Consider the following 20,348-nt stretch of genomic DNA (forward strand, 5'->3'; position numbering starts at 1 on the left):
TGAGAGAATGTGGACTGCAGAGTTTGGTGGATAGAAGGAGAGGTGATATGATTGAGACTTTTAAACTGTTGAGAGGTGGTTACAGGGTTGACACTGGGGAGTTCTTTCGCTTGGTTGAACAGCGGGAAGGAGTGATGACAAGTGGCCATCCCTGGAAGTTACGGAAGGAAACTGTGAGCAAGAGGGTAAGGAGTGGTTTCTTTGTGTGGAGGATGGTTGAGCCATGGAATGCATTGCCTGATGGAGTGGTGGGAGCGAGAACGGTCAGTGAGTTTAAAGAGTGGTATGATAGACTTTGTGTTTCTCAGGGGGGGACCTCCCCTTGATGAGTCTTGACAGACTTTATGTCTTAGGAAGGACCTCCGTCGACAAGTCTTTTGACTCCTTGGAGGGCTGAATAATAATAATAATAATAATAATAATAATAATAATTGAAAATGCACTAATTGGAGATGCATTAATCGAGGGATTGCTATATAAGTATAAAAAGACAGAATATTGCATGGAAATTGTTACAAACATTTGGAGAAAATGGGAATGGATATGAAGCTGGCTGCATGGATGGCTGCAAACAGAAACCAGAGAGCAGTATGAGGAATGGAGTGGAATCTAGTAGAATGATGATGACTAGTGGAGTATCTCAGGGCTCTGTATTAGGTCACTACTCTTTAATTTGTATATTAATGATATGAAGAATTATTTAAGGTGGGGGATATTCAATTGTTTGCTGATGATGCAAAACTATGAAGGACAATAGGTGATAGAGATAATGTTGATATCCTGCAGGACAATTTACTTAAATTGTCCTGCAGGATAATTACAAAATGAGTATGCATTTTGGGTTGAAAATATTACATACTATGTATCATACATCTGAAGGTATTAGACTGCAAAAAATTGATGAGGTTAGGGATTTTGAGGTAATGGTGGACAGAGAGTTGAAGTTCACAGAGCATATCACCAAAGTTGGCAAAATAACTCAAAGGGTTACTTGGAAATTGAAAAACATACTAGCAAGTAAAGATAGGGAAGTTATTATTCCTCTTCATAAGGATATGATTCAGCCACATCTTGACTATAAGTTAAAGATGCTAAAAAATTATATTCTTGATTTCATCCTCTATCCAAGTGTAATATAAAATATCTTCAGAACTGGGCAACTTGTATATAGAGGCTAATGACTTCACATCAATTGCTTTAGTATTCCATAATGCAAGGAACATATCCTTACAGACATGTATAATGCTATGCATTATGGGAAGGGCCACTACCTAGACTGTTTTCGACTTATTATTATTATTATTATTATTATGGGCAACTCCAGGGAGTCATTAGACTCATCGAGGGAGGCCCCAAATCATATTCATCACAACTATTTGACATTCATACAGTATCTATCATACCTCGCCTTAAACTCATTCACTGTCACAGCATCCACCACAGACTCAGGGAGCGCATTCCACTCATTCACTACTCTAAAAGTAAAGAACCCAGCTCTAAGACCTTTACTAACCACACTTTTGCCCAGTTTCCATGGATGTCCCCTAGTCCTCCCACAACCAGCCCTGTTCTCAAAAATATCTTCTGAATTAATTTTATAGAAACCCTTCAGTAATTTGAATGTCTCAATCATATCTTCCCTTCTCCGCCTATCAACCAATTTTTGCAACCCACAAATCCTCAACCTGTTCTCATACGGTTCATTCCACAGACCTGCTATCATCTTGGTCACTCGCCTCTGGATCCTCTCCACCTCCTCCCCATCAAGAAGAAACTTAGGTGACCAAATCTGAGCACAGTAGTCTAGATGGGGTCTTATCAAGGCTCGATACAGAGGAACAATAACCTGCTTGTCTCTGCTTGTCAACGTATTCTTCAGCAACCAAGTGATTTGATGAGCTGTTTTGGTCACTTTTGCAATGTGTCCCCTAAATTTCAATTCCTTATCTACCAACACTCCTAAATCTCGTGCCTCATCAATTTCCTGGAGCACGGTTCCACCAATGCAGTAAACTGCCGCCAATCTTTTCATCCCAAAATGCATAACCTTACATTTTGCCACATTAAACTGACATCCATTCTCCTTAGCCCAGACCTCCAATCTATCCAAGTCATTCTGCAAAATTTTGACGTCATCTGCATTCACTATTGCCCTACCCAACTTCGCATCATCTGCAAACAAATGAACTGTTCCTCTCAGATCATTTCCTATATCATTTATGAACAAATTAAACAGCAGTGGTCCAAGAACAGATCCTTGTGGCACACCCCTAGTCACAGGCCGTCTTGTGGACTCTATTCCCGAGTAAACCACTCTCTGATATCTCTCCGTCAACCACCCTCCTATCCATCTCACCAACCCTATGTCCATTCCCATATGCTGCAATTTACTGATTACAATTCCATGTGGAATCCTGTCAAAGGCCTTGGCAAGGTCCAATAGAATCACCGTAAACCCATTACCCTTATCCAGTTCAGCCGTCACTGTGTTATAATACGTGAGCAAGTTACTGAGGCATGACCTACCCTTCACAAAACCATGCTGTCCCCGATACAGTATCCCATTTTCTTCTATCCAATCTTGTATTTTCCTCTTGACTATTTTCTCTAAGACCTTGACAATGATTCCTGATATGCTAATCGGTCGGTAATTCACAACAGCAGTCTTGGAACCACCTTTATGCAGTGGAACTATTTTCCCCTCTTTCCACCCGCTCAGGACTAACCCAGACCCAAGACTCAAATTAAACAAAATGGTCAAGGGTACTGACAATTCTTTAGCTGCTTCTCGTACAACACGAGCTGGTATACCATCCAATCCCACAGATGTATTGACATTGAGGTTATGCAATAGACTACTCACCTCCACTTCATTAACCACAATTCCCGTATAATCTACTGGTTTATTCGTTTCTGCAATGTCACCACCTGGATGATATACTTTTGCAAAGTGCTCACTCAGTAACTCAACTATCTCAACTGATTCAGTTACCTCCCTACCATCGGCATTCTTTAAAATCAATCTGCCATGTACATTTTTCCTTTTACTTGCTACATATCTAAAAAACTGTTTAGGATTCTGTTTAGCCTGCATGGCCAATGTTCTTTCGTAATCCTTTTTTGCTTTTCTTACCACACTCGTCACCCTTCTGGCCTGCGCTTTATACCGTTCATGTGCCTGCCGGTCACCCTTCTCCTTAAATTCCCTCCATAGTTGTTTCTTTTTTTGCAACTCAAGCTTAATGGTGTTATTCATCCATTTAACCCCTACTTGATTTATTATTCGGACTCTAGGTATACAGTCAGCCATTGCTTCATGCAAGCACTTCTTAACTACCTCCCATGCACTATCAACTTCTAGTCCTTGCAATTGTACATGCCATGGCACTGAACCAATCAAACTCCTAAGCTTGTCATACTTTCCAGCCCGATAATTCCACATGAACCCTGTCTTAATTGAAAATTCTACACCTTTAGCCACCTCCCAAGTTAAGACCCTATGATCACTCTCACCGATTGGTGGCAATGTGGTCATATTTGTTACAGCCAAATCCTCAGATGTAATTACTAGGTCAAACACTCTCTGACCCCTAGTATTTTCCATTACATGCTGTCGCAGATAGTTATCCCTTAATAACCGCATAAAATCCTGTTCCTTCCTCCCGTGTGTCCTCTCCTCACTCCAATCAATGCGACCATAGTTGAAATCTCCCATAATAATCACCCTCCTTCCACCCATTTCTTCTATTTGCTTGTGCATACTGTCACCACCATCTTTTCCATCACCTGGTCTATAGCAGCACCCAATTGTATATTTAGTTCTGCTAGCCACAATCTCACACCAAATGGCCTCAAATGTGCTCTTCTCTCTATCCTGCAATTCAATTTCTATTCTCCTTGGCTGGAGTTCATCAGCTATCATCAACAATACTCCTCCCCCCATTTTATTCTCTCTGTCATTCCTGAACACACTATACCCATCACATTCAATCCCACTAGTTATATCATCTACAGTCAGCCATGTTTCACTAATACCTATAACCTGTGGTCTGGAAGTGCCAACCATGGCCAAAAACTCTTCCTTCTTGTTCCTAATACTCCTAGTATTAGTGTACATGAATTTAAGACCCCCCATTAGCCCCAACCCTACCTTGATGCCTTATATTAACTATCCCACTCAGATTTGTTGTCCTTATTTGCTCTGGCATATTATATTCATTCTTACATTCAACTGCCTCCATAAGGACTGTATCTCTACTCCCCCCCCCCCCTAACAAATCTAGTTTCCCTGAATTTGCACATTCACTACATTCAGCAACACTTTCTCAAGTCTTCTTACACCGTAACCATTCAAATGCAAGCCATCCATCTTATACAGATCCTTTCGCCCATCAAACTCACTCCACACATCCACAAATTCCACACTACTCGTCATACATAACCCACGCATAAAGTCATTTGCAATTATAGCCCTCCTTTTAAACATTTCACTGTCATACCGTGGCAAAAGACTAATCATTCTAACTCTCTCACTCTTTTCTTTTGCTACCTCAAACAATTCATTCAGGTCTTCTATCATTTCCATTTTATCTCCTTTCAAATCATTCGTACCTGCCACAACAATCATTTCTTTCACCCTTTCCTTTTGCTCTCTAATAGACGCAGTTACGTCCTTTATGGTCGCACCAGGTTGGTACGATTTTGTGAAATCCTCTACTAACACACCTCGTACTAACGAGTCTCCATACAGCACTCTATCCTTCATTTTGTTCATGTTCACATTCATACGTCTATTTTTCCTGTCATACCTTTTATTATTGGTTGGTTCATTCAGTCTACTTTTGTTCATGCACTCTAGCTGCTGTTTTGCTCTTTCTATCGCACTATTCAACAACGCGATCTCACTCAATGCATCCATCTCATCTTTTTTGTTCTCTGAGAAACCATTTATACTATCATTCACACTTTCTACATTCACACTCTCACAATTTTCATGTACAACCTTGCTGTTTCTTGTCATATCTCTATTTCCTTCATTCTGAAGGTTGACAAAAATATCACACTCACGATCCGAAATACACTTCAATTCCGCATTCTCCTTACATTTTCTACACACATTCAATCCTTTATTATCATCTAACCACACTCCGACTGCACTACGCAAAGCGTACATTTCACAGCTAGTACACTGACTCATTTCTTTTATGCTACCGTTCTTTGATAACAATGGCGAACCTTCATTACTGGCCGCCATTTTCCTTCGCACAGGTGCCATTCTTATCTGTAACCTTATCTGGAGCTTGCACGAACACTACACATTCATCTAGCGGCGACTTCCCGACATAGATTATGTTATAAAACACTTTAGTACACTAACCACGCTAATAAAGCTCCAATAATATACCAAAATTAAACACTTAAGTCCATTAAATTGAATCCAAAACACCAATAAATCAACTAAAAACACAAATCGACACAAAACCTCACTTATAGTGAGGTCTCATTGTGAGAACCAGACCCAGAAGAGATATGAAGGTTGAAGTAATGCAGAATTCATACATTTCCCATATATAAGCAGTCAAAAGTTGGTTACATGATAAAATTACACAGCCAAAATTACACGAGGATGAACTTACACAGGGAAGATTTTACACAAAGAAAAAATTACACATATAAGAAATTAAACAAAAAATTATTTCGTAATTTCAAAAAAGAAAAAATTACACATATAAGAAATTAAATGTAATTTTATTTCGTAATTTCGAAAAAAATTAAAAGGAAAAATAGGAAAATATTTATACAAGTAATTTCGAAATTACGAAAATTACACTAAGAAAAAAATTAAAAGGAAAAATAGGAAAATATTTATACAAGTAATTTCGAAACTACGAAAATTACACTAAGAAAAAAATTAAAAGGAAAAAATACACAAGTAAGAAATTACACATAAAATAAAATTTACCAAAAATTGTACAAATATTAATAGGCATGCAGGAGTATCAAAGAGACGGGAACATATGCGGAATTATAAGGCAGATGATTATAATAGTCTTAGACGTCAACTTGGGGAAGTTTCATGGAGGAAGGAATTGGAAGGCTGGGATATCATTAGTGCTTGGGAAATTATGAAGGAATATTTGTTAGCAGCAATAGTAAGCTGCATTCCACAAGTGAAGAAGAGGACACAATTTGGTGTAAAGTGGAAACAGGTGAAGAGCTGTGTCTTATATTCTTACATGAAGAATATAAGACACAGGCCAGGAGAGTAACTAGTATGGTAAGGAAGGCAAAACTGGAATATGAGAAGAGATTGGCCCGAAGATCCAAAGAAAATCCTATGGAATTTTTTAGCTATGTGGTCAGTAAGGAGGAGAAATGATTGTGGAAGAATGACATTGTGGGATAAAAATGGGAACAGAGTGACTGATGCAGAGTGGAATTGTTCACTGAACACTTTATTGGTGTATTTCATCCTGGAGGAGTAAATTTTAATACTAGAGGGATAGGGCAGTTCGAGATTTAGAGGTGCAAGAGGAGAGCATGTTCCAAATACCGAGTACTCTGGATGTCAGCAAAGCTGTGGGACTGGATGGTATTTCATGAGTTTTGAGAGAATGTCCTAAAGAAATGACAGCTCCTTTGGCCTGGCTTTTCAATGAAAGTCTGGCTACAGGAAAGGTGCCCAGGGAATGAAAGGAAGGTAAGATAGTGCCATTCCATAAGGGTGGAAGCAGACTGGAAGTGTCTAATTACAGGTCAGTCTGTGTGTCATCAGTAGTTAGTTGTTAAGATCTTGGAGGGACCACAGACAGCATTGGGCAAATGAGAATAATGTTATCTGTGAGAGTCAACATGGATTTCTGAAGGGGCATTCTTGTGTTAGTAATATGCTAGCTTTTTATAATAAAGTTACAAATTCAGTAAATGAGGGAAAGGCATATACTGCCATTTTCTTGGATTTGTGAATGCATTTGAACAGGGTGCCACAAGATAAGCTGTTATTTAAGTAGCAGCACAAGGGTTTGGATGTCAGGCTGGTCAACTGAATTCAGAATTGGCTGTCCGATAGGTATCAGAGAGTTGTGTATAGTGGGACAGTTTCGAGGAGACAGAGGGTTACAAGTGGAGTCCCACAAGGCTCAGTACTGGGACCTATATAGTTTAACCTTTATATCAATGACATTGTCAGTGGATTGCAGGGAGATATTCAGTTGTAGATTGAATGGATGATGTGAAGCTGGGAAGGGTTATTAGTAATAGTGCAGATATGGTAGCCCTTCAAGAGGATTTGAATAAACTAGACAGATGGGCAAATGAATGGGATGTCGGTTTAATGCAGCAAAATGTAAGGTCTTGAGGTTTGGGAAACATTGATGGGATGCTGCATACTCTATTGGAGGAGTTATACTGGAGGAAGTAGGGCAGACAAGAGATCTGGGGTTGATGATTGATAGAAACCTGAAATTCAGGGGACATATTGCAAAGGTGGTGAAGGTAACACAGAGAATGGCTGTAATAATGAGAAGGACACTGACCTGCAGAGATAAAACAGTTATCATTCCATTGTATAAGACCCTGATCAGACCACACTTGGACTATTGTTCTTAGATTTGGTCCCCAGGATTTGAAGGGGATAAATTAACTGTGGAAAGGGTACAAAGGCAGATAACAAAGATGGTCTCAGGACTGTACAATGTTAGTTATGAGGATCAGCTGAGGGAATGTGGACTGCAGAATTTGGTGGATAGAAGAAGGAGAGGAGATGTGATTTGATCGAGTCTTTTAAACTGTTGAGAGGTGGTTACAGGGTTGACACTGGGTAGTTCTTTCATTTGGTTGAACGCAGGAAGGAGTGATCACAAGGGGCCATCCCTTTAAGTTATGAAAGGAAACTGTGAGAAGAGGGTGAGGAGAGGTTTCTTTGCATGGAGGGTGGTTGAACCGTGGAATGTATTGCCTGATAGAGTGGTGAGAGCAAGAACAGTCAATGAGTTTAAGGAGGGGGTATGATAGACTTTGTGTTTCCTAGGAAGGACCTCTCACGATGAGTCTTTTGACTCCATGGAGGCCTGAATAATAATAATAATAATAATAATTATACATGTCTGTAAGGATATGGAATAGTAAGACAACTGATGTCAAGTCATTAGCCTCTATATACAAATAGCCCAGTTGTGAAGTTACTTCACAAGCAAATTTTTAACTTATAGTATCACCAAGTGAAAAAACTTTCAACACATTTTGACTACTGTGCACAGATTTGGTCACCTGGATTTCTTAGGAATCAGGAGGTGATGGAGATAATCCAGAGACAAGTGGCCAAACTGGTGACAGGTCTGTGGAATGCTCAAAGTGATAATATATTAAATGTGTGTGGGTTGCAAAGTTTAGTTAATAAGTAGAAAAGAGTAGACAGGATAGAAACTTATAAATTATTACTAAAGGCATTCTATAAGATTGTTATGAAGTATATTTTTCGATATATGATGAACAGGGAGAACAAAGAATCATGTTCCTGACAATGAATGAGTTGAAGGAGAGGAACAACAGGTATTGTGTATATGAAGGTTGTGTGAGTTTCCTATGATGAATCTTCTGACACCATGGAAATACTCGTATAATAATAAGTTTGTATTTGCTATGGCAAAGGGCAGTTTCTTTTTCTTCTTACGTTTGATTTTGGGCAAGCTATGATCAGATAGACCTGACTAACCATAGTTATGGCAGTGGATATATTTCTTGTGTTGTTCAAGGAATATTTTGGAAGATCACCCAATTGGTCCATAATATGTAAAGTTGCAAATATAAGGACCTTGTACATATACAGTCATACTCCGACTTACGCGAATCTAGAGTTAAGCAGTTTCTTATATGTACATATTCCCATCCCGTTTCACGACTCACCACTAGTCGTATCTTTCAGGCGCCGGCCGCATTCGCCAGTGTCACACATGCTGTGAACAAGCACTGACGTGTTTCGTGCGGTCTCCATTCATACACAATTTTTATAGTCTACAAACCTTGCGATTGTTTAATGTTATGTTCTTGATAAAAATTTTATCACAAAAAATAATAATGTCATCCAAAAGAAGCAAGTCCGATTCTTCTACAGCTAGCAATAAAAGAAAAACGTTGACTTTGGAAACAAAACTCAATATTATTAAGGATTTTGAAGGCGGAATGAAAATTTGTGAGCTAGCAAAGAAGTTCAATCTACAGGAATCCACAGTAAGAACAATCATAAAAGAAAGGTTTACAGATTTTGGAGGACATAGATTCTAACAAGGAACAAATTGTAGCCACAAGGCAAGAAATAAAAAATCATTAGCTTGCTATGAAGAAATTTTGCGTGACAAGAAAAAGACATTATGCCATCAGACAAATCTATTAGATTTTATGAAACCATCGACATCGATTAACTTTCTTTTTTTTATGTACGAAAAATTATGATTATATTTCTTAAAAAATATAGGTGTTTTTGTAAACATTTGGTTCTAATTGTATGTTTGTATATATAAATTACATGCAAAATTATACCCCGAGTTACGCGAATTCGACTTATGAGCTTTCTGTCGGTCCTACCTACCGCATAACTTCGGGGTTTTACTGTACCTATAACAGAGATGGAAGGGGAAATCATCTTTAGAAGAGTAGATAAGGATAGCCAGCTTCATATGAAGTTTGAAAGTAGTGCACAGATTATATTTCTTTAAAGTTGTTGGAAATTTTTTCACTTGGTTAGACTATAAATTATATATTTAATTTAATCCTTTATCCAAGTGTAAGCAAAAAAGTTTGCACCTGAAGTATCTTCAGGACTGGGGTAACTCGTGGAAAAGGTGGACTGAGTTCTGATCACTTTCTTTAGCATCCCATAATGCAAAGCACATCTCCTTGCAGACATGTATATTGCTATACTTATGGGAAGGGTCACTACCCAGTCCAGTTTTTACCTTTATTCAGGTCTCTTCAGTGGGAGCCAGACCCAGAGGTGATACCAAGGTTGAAGAAATGCAGAAGTCATATTTCCATATGCCAGTTGTCAAAAGGTGTCACACATTATTATTAAATTACTTTCGATTAGAGAAAGATGGTGGAAGTTTTTTCACTTGATTAGACTATAAATTATATAATTAGTTTAATCCTTTATCCAAGTGCAAGCAAACAAAGCTTGCACCTGACGTATCTTCAGGACTGGGGCAACTCGTGGCAAAGGCAGATTGAGTTCTAATCACTTTCCTTAGTATTCCATAATGCAAAACACATCTCTTGCAGAGTGACCCTTCCCATAATGCATAACATTATACATGTCTGCAAGGAGATCTGCTTTGCATTATGGGATACTAAAGAAAGTGATCAGAACTCAGTCCACTTTTGCCATGAGTTGCCCCAGTCCTGAAGATACTTCAGGTGCAAACTTTGTTTGCTTATACTTGAATAAAGGATTAAACTAAATATATAATTTCTTTAAAGTTCTGGTTATTATATCTGAGGTGTCCCAGATATAAGGAATAGTAATAGCATTACTAAATCTGTATGCATGTTGGGGGGGGGGGGGGAAACAACTTTTTAAAATATTTTTGGCACTGTAACCATTGAACAGGAAAAGTATGGCAAATCAAGGAGACTTCAGCTGTGAAGGAAGCTTGATTGGAACGGAGGGCTCTGTAAACAATACCTTGGGAAGATGCATGATTAGATTGTCTAGAGATAGATTATTATTTTTCTTTTTCTATAGTGAACTGGATCTGAGGTGCTTGCTGTTGAGGTCATGGAGGAAAGGTTCTAATGTTTCTGAGACATATAGCGAAATGTCAAAAACATCGTCAAGGTATCTTAGTCATATACAAGGTTTGGGAGCAGTAATATCAAGAGCATGTTTTTCAAAATGCTCCTGAAACTGCCTATGGGAGGAGAGGGGGGGGGGGGGAATCATTGTCCTTCAAAGTGAGTTAACAGCATGGATAGCAAAATCGGATCATTTTAATTAAGTTAAAGTGTCCGAAAAGGGGATGTTGGTGAAAAAATAAGTGAATTCATCAGTAACTATGATATTAGTACTATTTAAACTCAATTCTGGATGGAAGATTTGGAGTGAGTAGAATTTTTTATATAAGATGTATGACCAGTAAAGGAGGATAAGTTAAAGCAGGTGGGTGAGTAGGTTTAAAGCTTGTGCTGTTGGAATAGTTCACAGGAAGGGCAGTCAGTAGCATTTACTATAGAACAGAGAGGATTACTGAGTTCGTGAATTTTGGGTAAACTGCATATATGAGGGGACAGGTTAAATTTTTCACTAATCAAGAGGCCAAGATATGAGATTTTTTTAAGAAGTCTTTTTAATGTTTTTTCTGGGAATTAGTGGAATCAATCTAGAGGTTTGTAAGTGGTGCAGTCTCTGGAACACATTCATATTCAGTTGCATTTTCACATATATTAAGGACCACAGTAGCATTACTTTTATCACCTCTAGTAATTATTGTATATTATATTATGCAAAGACAAAAATATAATAATTACTAGAGCCAATAAGGACAATGTTACTGTGATCTTTAATACTAGTGAATTCAACTTAAAAATAAATGAGTTACTTAGAGACAATTCTGGTTTCAATATGATTTCCTGCCATTTCTTTTGTCTATTGATTGTGACATCATTTACTAAGAAATTCAGTTCGCTGTTATGACTTTTTTAGTTTCTTATACTGGAACATTTTATTATAATTTCTCAAATATGGAGGTATAATAGTTTTATGGTGGCTACACTGCATAATTCAGAAGGCCTGAATGATGACTTGGAATCAGATTTGACAAATACAGCTATATCAGATGCTTTACTATCAGTAACATTAGTAACACAGTAATACTGAAACATAAAGCAAATTAAAGTTCTCATTTCATTTTATCTAGATGGTCACAGAAGATCAAATTCCAGATGATTGGAGTAGAGCTCTCATAATGCTCATCTATGAAAATAGTGAAATAAAACTGAATGTGAAAATTTCAAAGGAATTTCTCTACTGAGTGTTCCTAGTAAGATTTATGCAAGTATACCTTTAGAGAAGGCTAAGAGAAAATGTGAATGTGAAACTAAGAGCAAGCTAAGTTAAGGCCAAATAAAGGATGTCAGAATTAAATTTTCATTTTAAAACAAATACTTCAAAATTAATGAGAACATATCAAGGATGTATATTTAAGTTTAGTAGATCTGGAAAAGGCATATGACAAGGTGTCAAGAGGAAAGCTGTTCAAAACACTACAGTTATATTATGTAAACAGAATATTGTATCAAGCAATGCAGTTGATATCTGAGTTGTAAGTTAGCAGTTATGGATGGACACAGAGAAAGATTCTGAAATGATGTGTGAGATGAGGGTACACACTATATCCACTATAATGTGATTCATCTATATGGATCAATTAAGAAGGAAAGCAACATTAAACCTGATATTAAAGGAGGAGATATTAATCTCCTCCTTTAATATCTCCTTCTTTAAAGGAGGAGATTAATATCAGCTCTTTCCTTTAAGTGGGCACAAATTTTAATGAAGATGGCAAGTTAAATGTGGGAATATAAGATAATAAGCAAAGCCGGTAATGTACAGAACCAAATGAATAAATTTATATTAAATTTATATGGTACAGAATAAATTATCAAACTAAAGTAGCCATATACGAGACAGTGTTGAAATAAATTTTAACAAAATGAATAAATTTATATTAAATTTATATGGTACAGAATAAATTATCAAACTAAAGTAGCCATATACGAGACAGAGTTGAAATAAATTTTAACTTATGGATCTGAGAGCTGGGTTAGAAATAAAATAGTCGATCAAGGACTGGAGGCCACAGATATGAGAGTTCTGAGAAAAATTAGGGAAGTGAACAGAAGGCATCAGTGACAGAATCATTATTAAAAATGCAGATGTTAGAAAGGAACTTGACATTTAGCACTCCAGTGTGAACAGAGCTAATCTCAGACAGTATGGTCACTTAACTAGAAAGGAAAGGAAAGATTATCAAAGAGGGTGTTTGATGCCAAGATGGCAGATAAAAAGATCTAGAGGAAAACCAAGGTCTAGGCTGAATGATACAGTTAGAAGTGGATTAGAAGACCAAAATATAATATCTGACAATATTGGAGTCCTGACAGATAAGAAGCTAATTTGGAGGAAAATTGTCAACAGGAAGTGAGTAATAATGTAAACTTTTCATGTTGTGTTATTATATTATCCTCCGTACCCCTTGAGGGTACATATCAGGAATTTGATGATGACTTGGAATCAGATTTGACAAATGCAGCTATATCAGATGCTTTACTATCAGTAACATTAGTAACACAGTAATACTGAAACATAAAGCAAATTAAAGTTCTCATTTCATTTTATCTAGATGTAGTCAATGGCCATAAATGAAAAACAAACTGTTTGAGCTTTTCAATCTGATAACATTATATATTGTTCTAAATTATTATTATTTTGTTGTTGTTGTTGTTAAAATAAAATGGATTTTTAAAATTTAATTCTCAGTTTAATTTATAAACCTGCCTTTTTTGATCTTGTGTTTCTTCTTCTTCTTCTTTTTTGGACAGAAGACAATTTCATCACTTTCTACATCTAAAGAAGAGATGCTCGCAGTCAATTTTTTAATTCTGTCTATTTCCATTCCATCTTGATGTGGTAATTCTGCTTTGGGTACTTCTAGTGACACCTCCAAATCGTTATCCTTAAGAGGTACTACAGGAGGTAATTCATCATCTTCCTTTCCACTTGCATCACTTTCTGATTCTCTTGAATCAGCAACAACTGCCAGTTTTGCTAGTTTGCTTTTAATCCAATTAAAACTTTCAGTTTGCATTTTTCCTATCTCTGTTGTCTTTCCAGCAAGATATGCTTCTTCTGAAAAGATAGCAAAAATTGTCAGTAGAAAAGACTAACATAATTTACAAATTGAAACACAATGTGTTTCAATTTGTAAATTGAACACATTGTGAAAGATTTAATGTTTCAATTTTAATGTACTTTTATTTCCTTAGAAAGTGTACATTCTTAATAAAAAATTAAGTATTATTACTTGTACACAGATATTTCCATAGAGTCTGTAGACTTATTGACAGAGACCTACTAAACATTTCAGCAAACACTAACCATTATTTGACAATAACCAACACACTTCTCTTTGAATTCACTCACTGACAAAGCATTCATGACTAACCCTAGTCACTGCACCCTTGCTAACCACACTTTTACTCAATTTCCAGGGATGACTTAATTCTCTCCACACTAGTCATGTACTGAAAAATTTCCTCTGTATCAATGCTATTGTTAACCCTTTCAGTAACTTGTATGTCTTTATCACCCCCCCCTTTCTGCCTATCAAACCATTCTGTAACCCACATATCTTCAACCTATCTTCATAAAAGCATTTCACAGACTCACGGACATTCTGATCAGTTGTTTTGGAATCCCCCTTCACCTCTTATTCATCTCCAAGAAACTTGACTGATCAGATCTCTTCAAGGTGATCTGGATTGGAATGTATAAAAGCCTTATAAAATGGAATAATGAACTCCTTATCTCTGCTGCTCATTGTGTTGTTCAATAGGTAATTCTCTGAACTACGAGGATTTCAGACCATGAAAAGTTCTTCCAACAATGTAAAAATGAATTTATAATTTCAAAATTATTTTTATTTTTCAACATAATCTCCCTTAAGACTAATACATTTATTGCAGCGATGCTCCAGCACAATTATCCCATCCCTGTAGTGGTTCTCAGTAAGATCTGCAAAATACCCCTCTACAGCTGCAATCACCTCTTGATTCGAAGAAAAACGCTGACCTGCGAGGAAGAGTTTTAGTTTTGTGAAGAAATAGAAGTCAGAGGGAGCCAAATCTGTGGAATAGGGTTGATGCTCCAACAATTCATAGTGCAGATCCCTTAATTTTCCACTTGCCAAAACACCTTTGTGGGCAGGTGCGTTGTCCTGATGAAAGATGATTTTTTTCTTCTGCAAACCATGTGTCTTTTCTCACGAATTTATTTGTCTAGTCTGGTTAAAAGAATCAGAATAATATTTCCTGGTTATTGTTTTACCCATTTCAAGATAATTAATAAACAAAGCATCCCAAAACACAGATGCCATGACCTTTCCTGCTGATGGAACCGACTTTGTCTTCTTTGGCACTGAACAACTGGCTTCTCTCCACTGTTTTGACTGATGTTTGGATTCTGGTGTGTAATGGTGAATCCAAGTCCCATCCATAGTAATAAATCAATGCACAAAATAAATCAGTTTTATTCTTTTTAAAATGCTCCAAGCACTATTCAGAGATTTTCATGCGAGTGCATTTTTGATCTGCTGTGAGCAAGCGCGGCACCCCATCTTGCACAAAACTTTTTCATTTGCAATTCTTCATGCAAAATATATCCTATACATTCTTTCGAAATGCCTATAGTCTCAGAAATTTCATGCACTTTGACTTGCTGGTCATCCAATACCATATCGTGCACTTGACCAATGATTTCTGGTGTTGTTACACTTTTTGGACGTCCTTCACGTGGATCATCTTCAAGGCTGGTACAGCCACATTTAAACTTGGCAGCCCATTTCTTAATTGTCAAAAATGAAGGAGAAGAGTACCCATAAACTTTTATGAACTTCGAATGAATTTCTTTTGGCATTAAACATTCTTTAACAAAGAATTTTATAACAGCATGATACTGAATTCTATCCATTTCAAGGAATATAGACAACACTTTTGTTTCAGACAGCTGTATAAAACAAACTACTTGATAGAAATGACTTGCAATTTCACATGGATGCTTATGACAGATGTACCAACTTAGAAAAAAAAAAAAAAAACATGCCAATAGTGTTGCCATCTATGGTCGAGGCCAAGAACATTTCAGACCACCCACGTGCTTTAGACACTTCTGCAATATGTCCACTTAACTTTAACTCTTTGTCTACCAATACCCCATAAGAACTGGACATTATCAATTTCCTTCAGCTGTCCTATAAATGTAGTACACTGCTGGTAATTTTTCCATCCCAAAACCTAACACTTTGCACATTAAAAACTTAAAGCCATACAACTCTGCCCACGTCAGTTCTATTTAAATCATTCTGCAAGATCTCAACGTCATTTTCATTAATTACTCTACCCAGTTTAACATCATCAGAAAACAACTGAATATTTTCCCCTCAGATCATTTCCTATATTAAAAAGCAGCATCCCAAGTACAGTGACTTGCAGCACTCCACAAGTTTACCTTTTCAGAGAATCAACTCCTCCATCAACTAGTTTCTGATGTGTATCCATCCATTTCACCAGCTTTATATTCATATCCTTATGTAAAAGAATTATTTTCCCTTCCTTCTACTCTCTCTTTGGACAATACTTAAACATTGTGGACAAAGACAGTGCCAAATCCCTACAACATTTCCTTAATATGTGAGCTGATAACTCATCTAATCCCATATCTGTATTCACATGAAGGTTATATAATATTCTAAGTACTTATCATTGCCCTGCCATCACCATCCATCAAAAATGTCCTATCATACCAAATAATGGAACCTATTACAGCTTACAATGTAATTTATATGTATCCTTGATGATAAATAGTCATTGGAATATTTACATAGCAACATGCTATATCTAAATGAATAAACAGTCATAACAAAATAAATATAAAACATTAATGTGATAATTATTCCTTCTACTGAATAGTTCCATTATTACAGCAGACTGTAGGCTTCCAGTTGATAAAAAAAAAAAAAAAACTTAGATTAATGTTTCTTAACCCATATTCTGATAAACATAAAAACTGTATGTAGAAACCATATGCGGTATTGAGACCACATGTTTTAAGCTAATTAATGAGTTTAATAAAATATAATCCTACAAGTTTCTTAAGTTGTCAGCTTCCAACATTATACAGTTTTAGCAAAAGTTGTACAAAAAAAAAAGAGACTAGAAACAATTAAGTATACATATTAGATGTTATCAGAACTTCACAATTCATACGTATAAATAAATAACCAGAATAAAAGTGTTAAATTAATTACTGTATAGGTGTTGGAACAATGCTAGTTGCTGCTGTAAAATTCTGTAGCATTGCATGTTTTAATTCAACGTTTTAATTTCGGTTATTTGTTTATACAGGGTAATTCAGAAGTCCGTGAAACATTTTAAAATTCAACACTAATAAACTATGCAACAGATAGTAGTAAGTTTTATGATGACGAAAGAATGACAAACTCTCCAAGCTGGTTTGAGGAAATTGCCTATGAGGTAGTTGATGTGGTTTGCCACTAGGAAACAGTAGTAGCACAGATGGCACTAAGTAAGCATGAAAATTCATTTTGTGTGTTAGAATATGCAAGAATCACATCCGTTGTGACAGTGCAGCAACAATTTCAAGAATTCCAGAAGGAACCACATGTGTACAACAGAATCAAGAAGTGGTATGAGAAATTCAAGGATGAAGGCTGTCTGTGCATCGCTCCTTGTCTGGGACATTCAGGGCCAATGAAGAAACAGTGGATCATGTCAGAGAGGCCTATGTGCACAGTCCATGGAAGTCCACTACACATGCAAGTTTAGAAGTTGGTATCTCACAACCAACCAACCAACAGTGTGGTGAATTCTCCATAAGAGACTGAAGGTCAAACCCTTCAAGCTTCAGCTACATCAGGCTCTCAGCATTAAAGACAAAGAAGAGCATCTTAATTTCTGCAGGACTTATAGGAGAGGTTTGAGGATGGTGGTTTTGCAAAGTCATTCATCATTAGCGATGAAGCAACTTTTCATGTGTGTGTGTGTGAGAAGGTGAATCAGCACAATGTGTGAATTTGGGGGATCAGAAATCCCAATGCAGTCATTGAACATGTCGTCAAAGGTGAATATGTTTTATGCAATTTTGAATGTGCGTATGCATGGGCCATTTTTCTTTGCAGAGCCCACCGTCACAGGGATGATGTACATACATGTTAGAGAAATTGGCTGATGCCACAGCTTAATGAAGACAGTGATGATTACATCTATCAACAAGATGGCTGTTGATATCTGGTTCATAACCATACTGAAGTGTGAAGGTACCTCAACAAAAACTGGCCACAACTTTGGATAGGATGCACATGTCAAGATGATGATGCATTAATGCAGTGGCCACCCAAAGTCACCGGATTTAACCTCATGTGACTTTTTCTTGTGGGAATTTATGAAGGACACCATATTTGAGATCTGACTTCCCACTAATCTCATGGGACTTTGCAACAGTATTACTGTAGCTGTGACACTGATTGGCCATCACATGTTCATATGCGTGTGGGATGAAATGAATTATCGGCTTGATGTCTACCACATCAGCAAAGGGACACAATGAGGTAATTTATTAGTTTCAAATGTTTAAAATGTTTCACAGACTTCTGAATAACCCTATATATATGAATGGTGAAGTTCTGATAACATCTGTGTAATTAATTGTTTCTAGTCTCTTTTCTGCACAACTTTTACTAATATCCTTGATGATGTAAGTCTGACAACTTATGAAACTTGAAGGGTCATATTTTATTAAATTTGTTAGTTATCTTAAAACACGGCCTCAATATCAGAAACTATCTACAGAACCTGCTAAACCAGAAAAACTTGTGCATTCATAAAAATATCTTATACTCACTTGCCTTTCTCAATAAATTTATTTGAATTTCAAAATAAATACCTAAAACAAAGCAATGATAATTTCTTTATTATAATGACAAATCTCTATTTATCAGGCGAAAAACAGACATAACAATCAATAAAAGAACTAGGAATGGACAATTCACACTACAGAAACATCAATTCAAAACAATGATAATTTTAAGGTAAAATATATATTTGAATATTCAAACATTTTCTGCATCCAACATACATTATTCGCTTCAGTTGTCATCAATGTGAAACACTTAGGCTACTTACTAGTCACAAGTTTTTAAATACAAGGAGTAGCAAAAGAAAATAACACAATGCAAACCACTTTCAAGAATTTAACAGCTATAATATTTTTTAATACAAATTATTATTATTATTATCACACCAACCTCCATGGAGTCAGCAGACTCATCATGGAAGGCTTGCTCAACTAACAACACATAGTGCTTGGAAAGAAGTCAATGGGCACCAGAGTGCGAGGAACAAACAGTCATGGTACCCACCTTAATAAGATGTAGAATCCTGCTTTCACTGTAAAGACTGCAGCAATCCTATGGGGCATACTTTCTGCAAGTGTATGATAGCAATCAATGGGAATTTTGGATCATTCTTCCTGTAGGCATGTAATGAGGTCCTGGACTGTTATGGGACAGATTTTCCTTGACCTCACCCAATGCTTCAGTTCACCCCATGGATATTCAAATCAGGGCTCTGTGAAAGAGAGTCAAGTGTGGTGATGTTTATGTCCACAAACCAAGCAGGTACTGAAGCAGCCTTATGACAAAGTGATTGTCTTGCTGAAATAGACAATGGTCAGTTCCATAGAAACACACAAAGAGGAAGCACTGCATTATCCAGAATGTTCATACAGATACCTCTTGGAGTTCAATGCTTGTGGCACCACAAACAGAGGCCCAAGGTCAAACCATGAAAAATGGGACAACATCTTCACACCACTACCACCACTGAATTTCATAGTTGGAGTTATGCACACTGGTGCATCTACTCGGTGGAGGGTGTAGCATGATTCGTTACTTCATAACACAGCTTTCCAAGCTTTCAAGTCCCACTGTACATGCTCTTTGCACCACTAAAGATGACACTGCATGTTGATTCCGGTAATGCGAGGCTTGCATATTGCAGTCCTAACATGGATACCCATGTTGTGAGCCTCGGTTCTGAATGTTTTTAAAAACACAAGTGACCAAATCTATGCTTCTGTAATGATGAACATTCCCTGTGTGGTCAATTGAGCAATGCAGAATACCCTATGAATCTTTAGTTCTCTATCTACTATCACTGCACTGCCAGATCCTGAATGCCATCCATCTTGTGTAATACAGTCCATCCTTCTAAGCTAAAACTTGATTTAAATCTTCCTACATTCTTAATCCTACATCTTAAATTTTCTTATTCAGCACAGAAGTAAATCAATCCCACTAGGCATATTATGAATGTTTTGGGAAAATCTGGGGAAAAGCGCAAAGCTGATAATAACAGTAAGTAGGTATATGCTTGATTTCTGCTCAGGATATGGACTAGTCATTACTTTAGTACAGACGTTTCAACATAAAAATGTACACAACTTCACATAGAGAGAAGACATAAATTGGATGTTGTTATAATCTGGTAATGTGGATGGTAGT

General features: G+C 36.8%; 1 protein-coding gene across 1 annotated transcript in view; it reads right to left on the reverse strand.

Annotated features, from left to right (window-relative positions):
* Positions 1-20,348, reverse strand: part of LOC150102604 (tectonin beta-propeller repeat-containing protein 2) — a 364,776-nt gene that overhangs the window by 196,739 nt on the left and 147,689 nt on the right. The window contains exon 7 of the mRNA XM_090398660.1: positions 13,550-13,900. Within this exon, the coding sequence (XP_090254786.1) occupies positions 13,550-13,900 (351 nt within the window). The remainder of the gene's footprint in view (positions 1-13,549; positions 13,901-20,348) is intronic.

Source organism: Typopeltis vanoorti, chromosome 10 (assembly GCF_054136105.1).
Source record: "Typopeltis vanoorti isolate ZY-2024b chromosome 10, IOZ_Tvanoo_1.0, whole genome shotgun sequence".
NCBI classification, from domain to species: domain Eukaryota; kingdom Metazoa; phylum Arthropoda; class Arachnida; order Uropygi; family Thelyphonidae; genus Typopeltis; species Typopeltis vanoorti.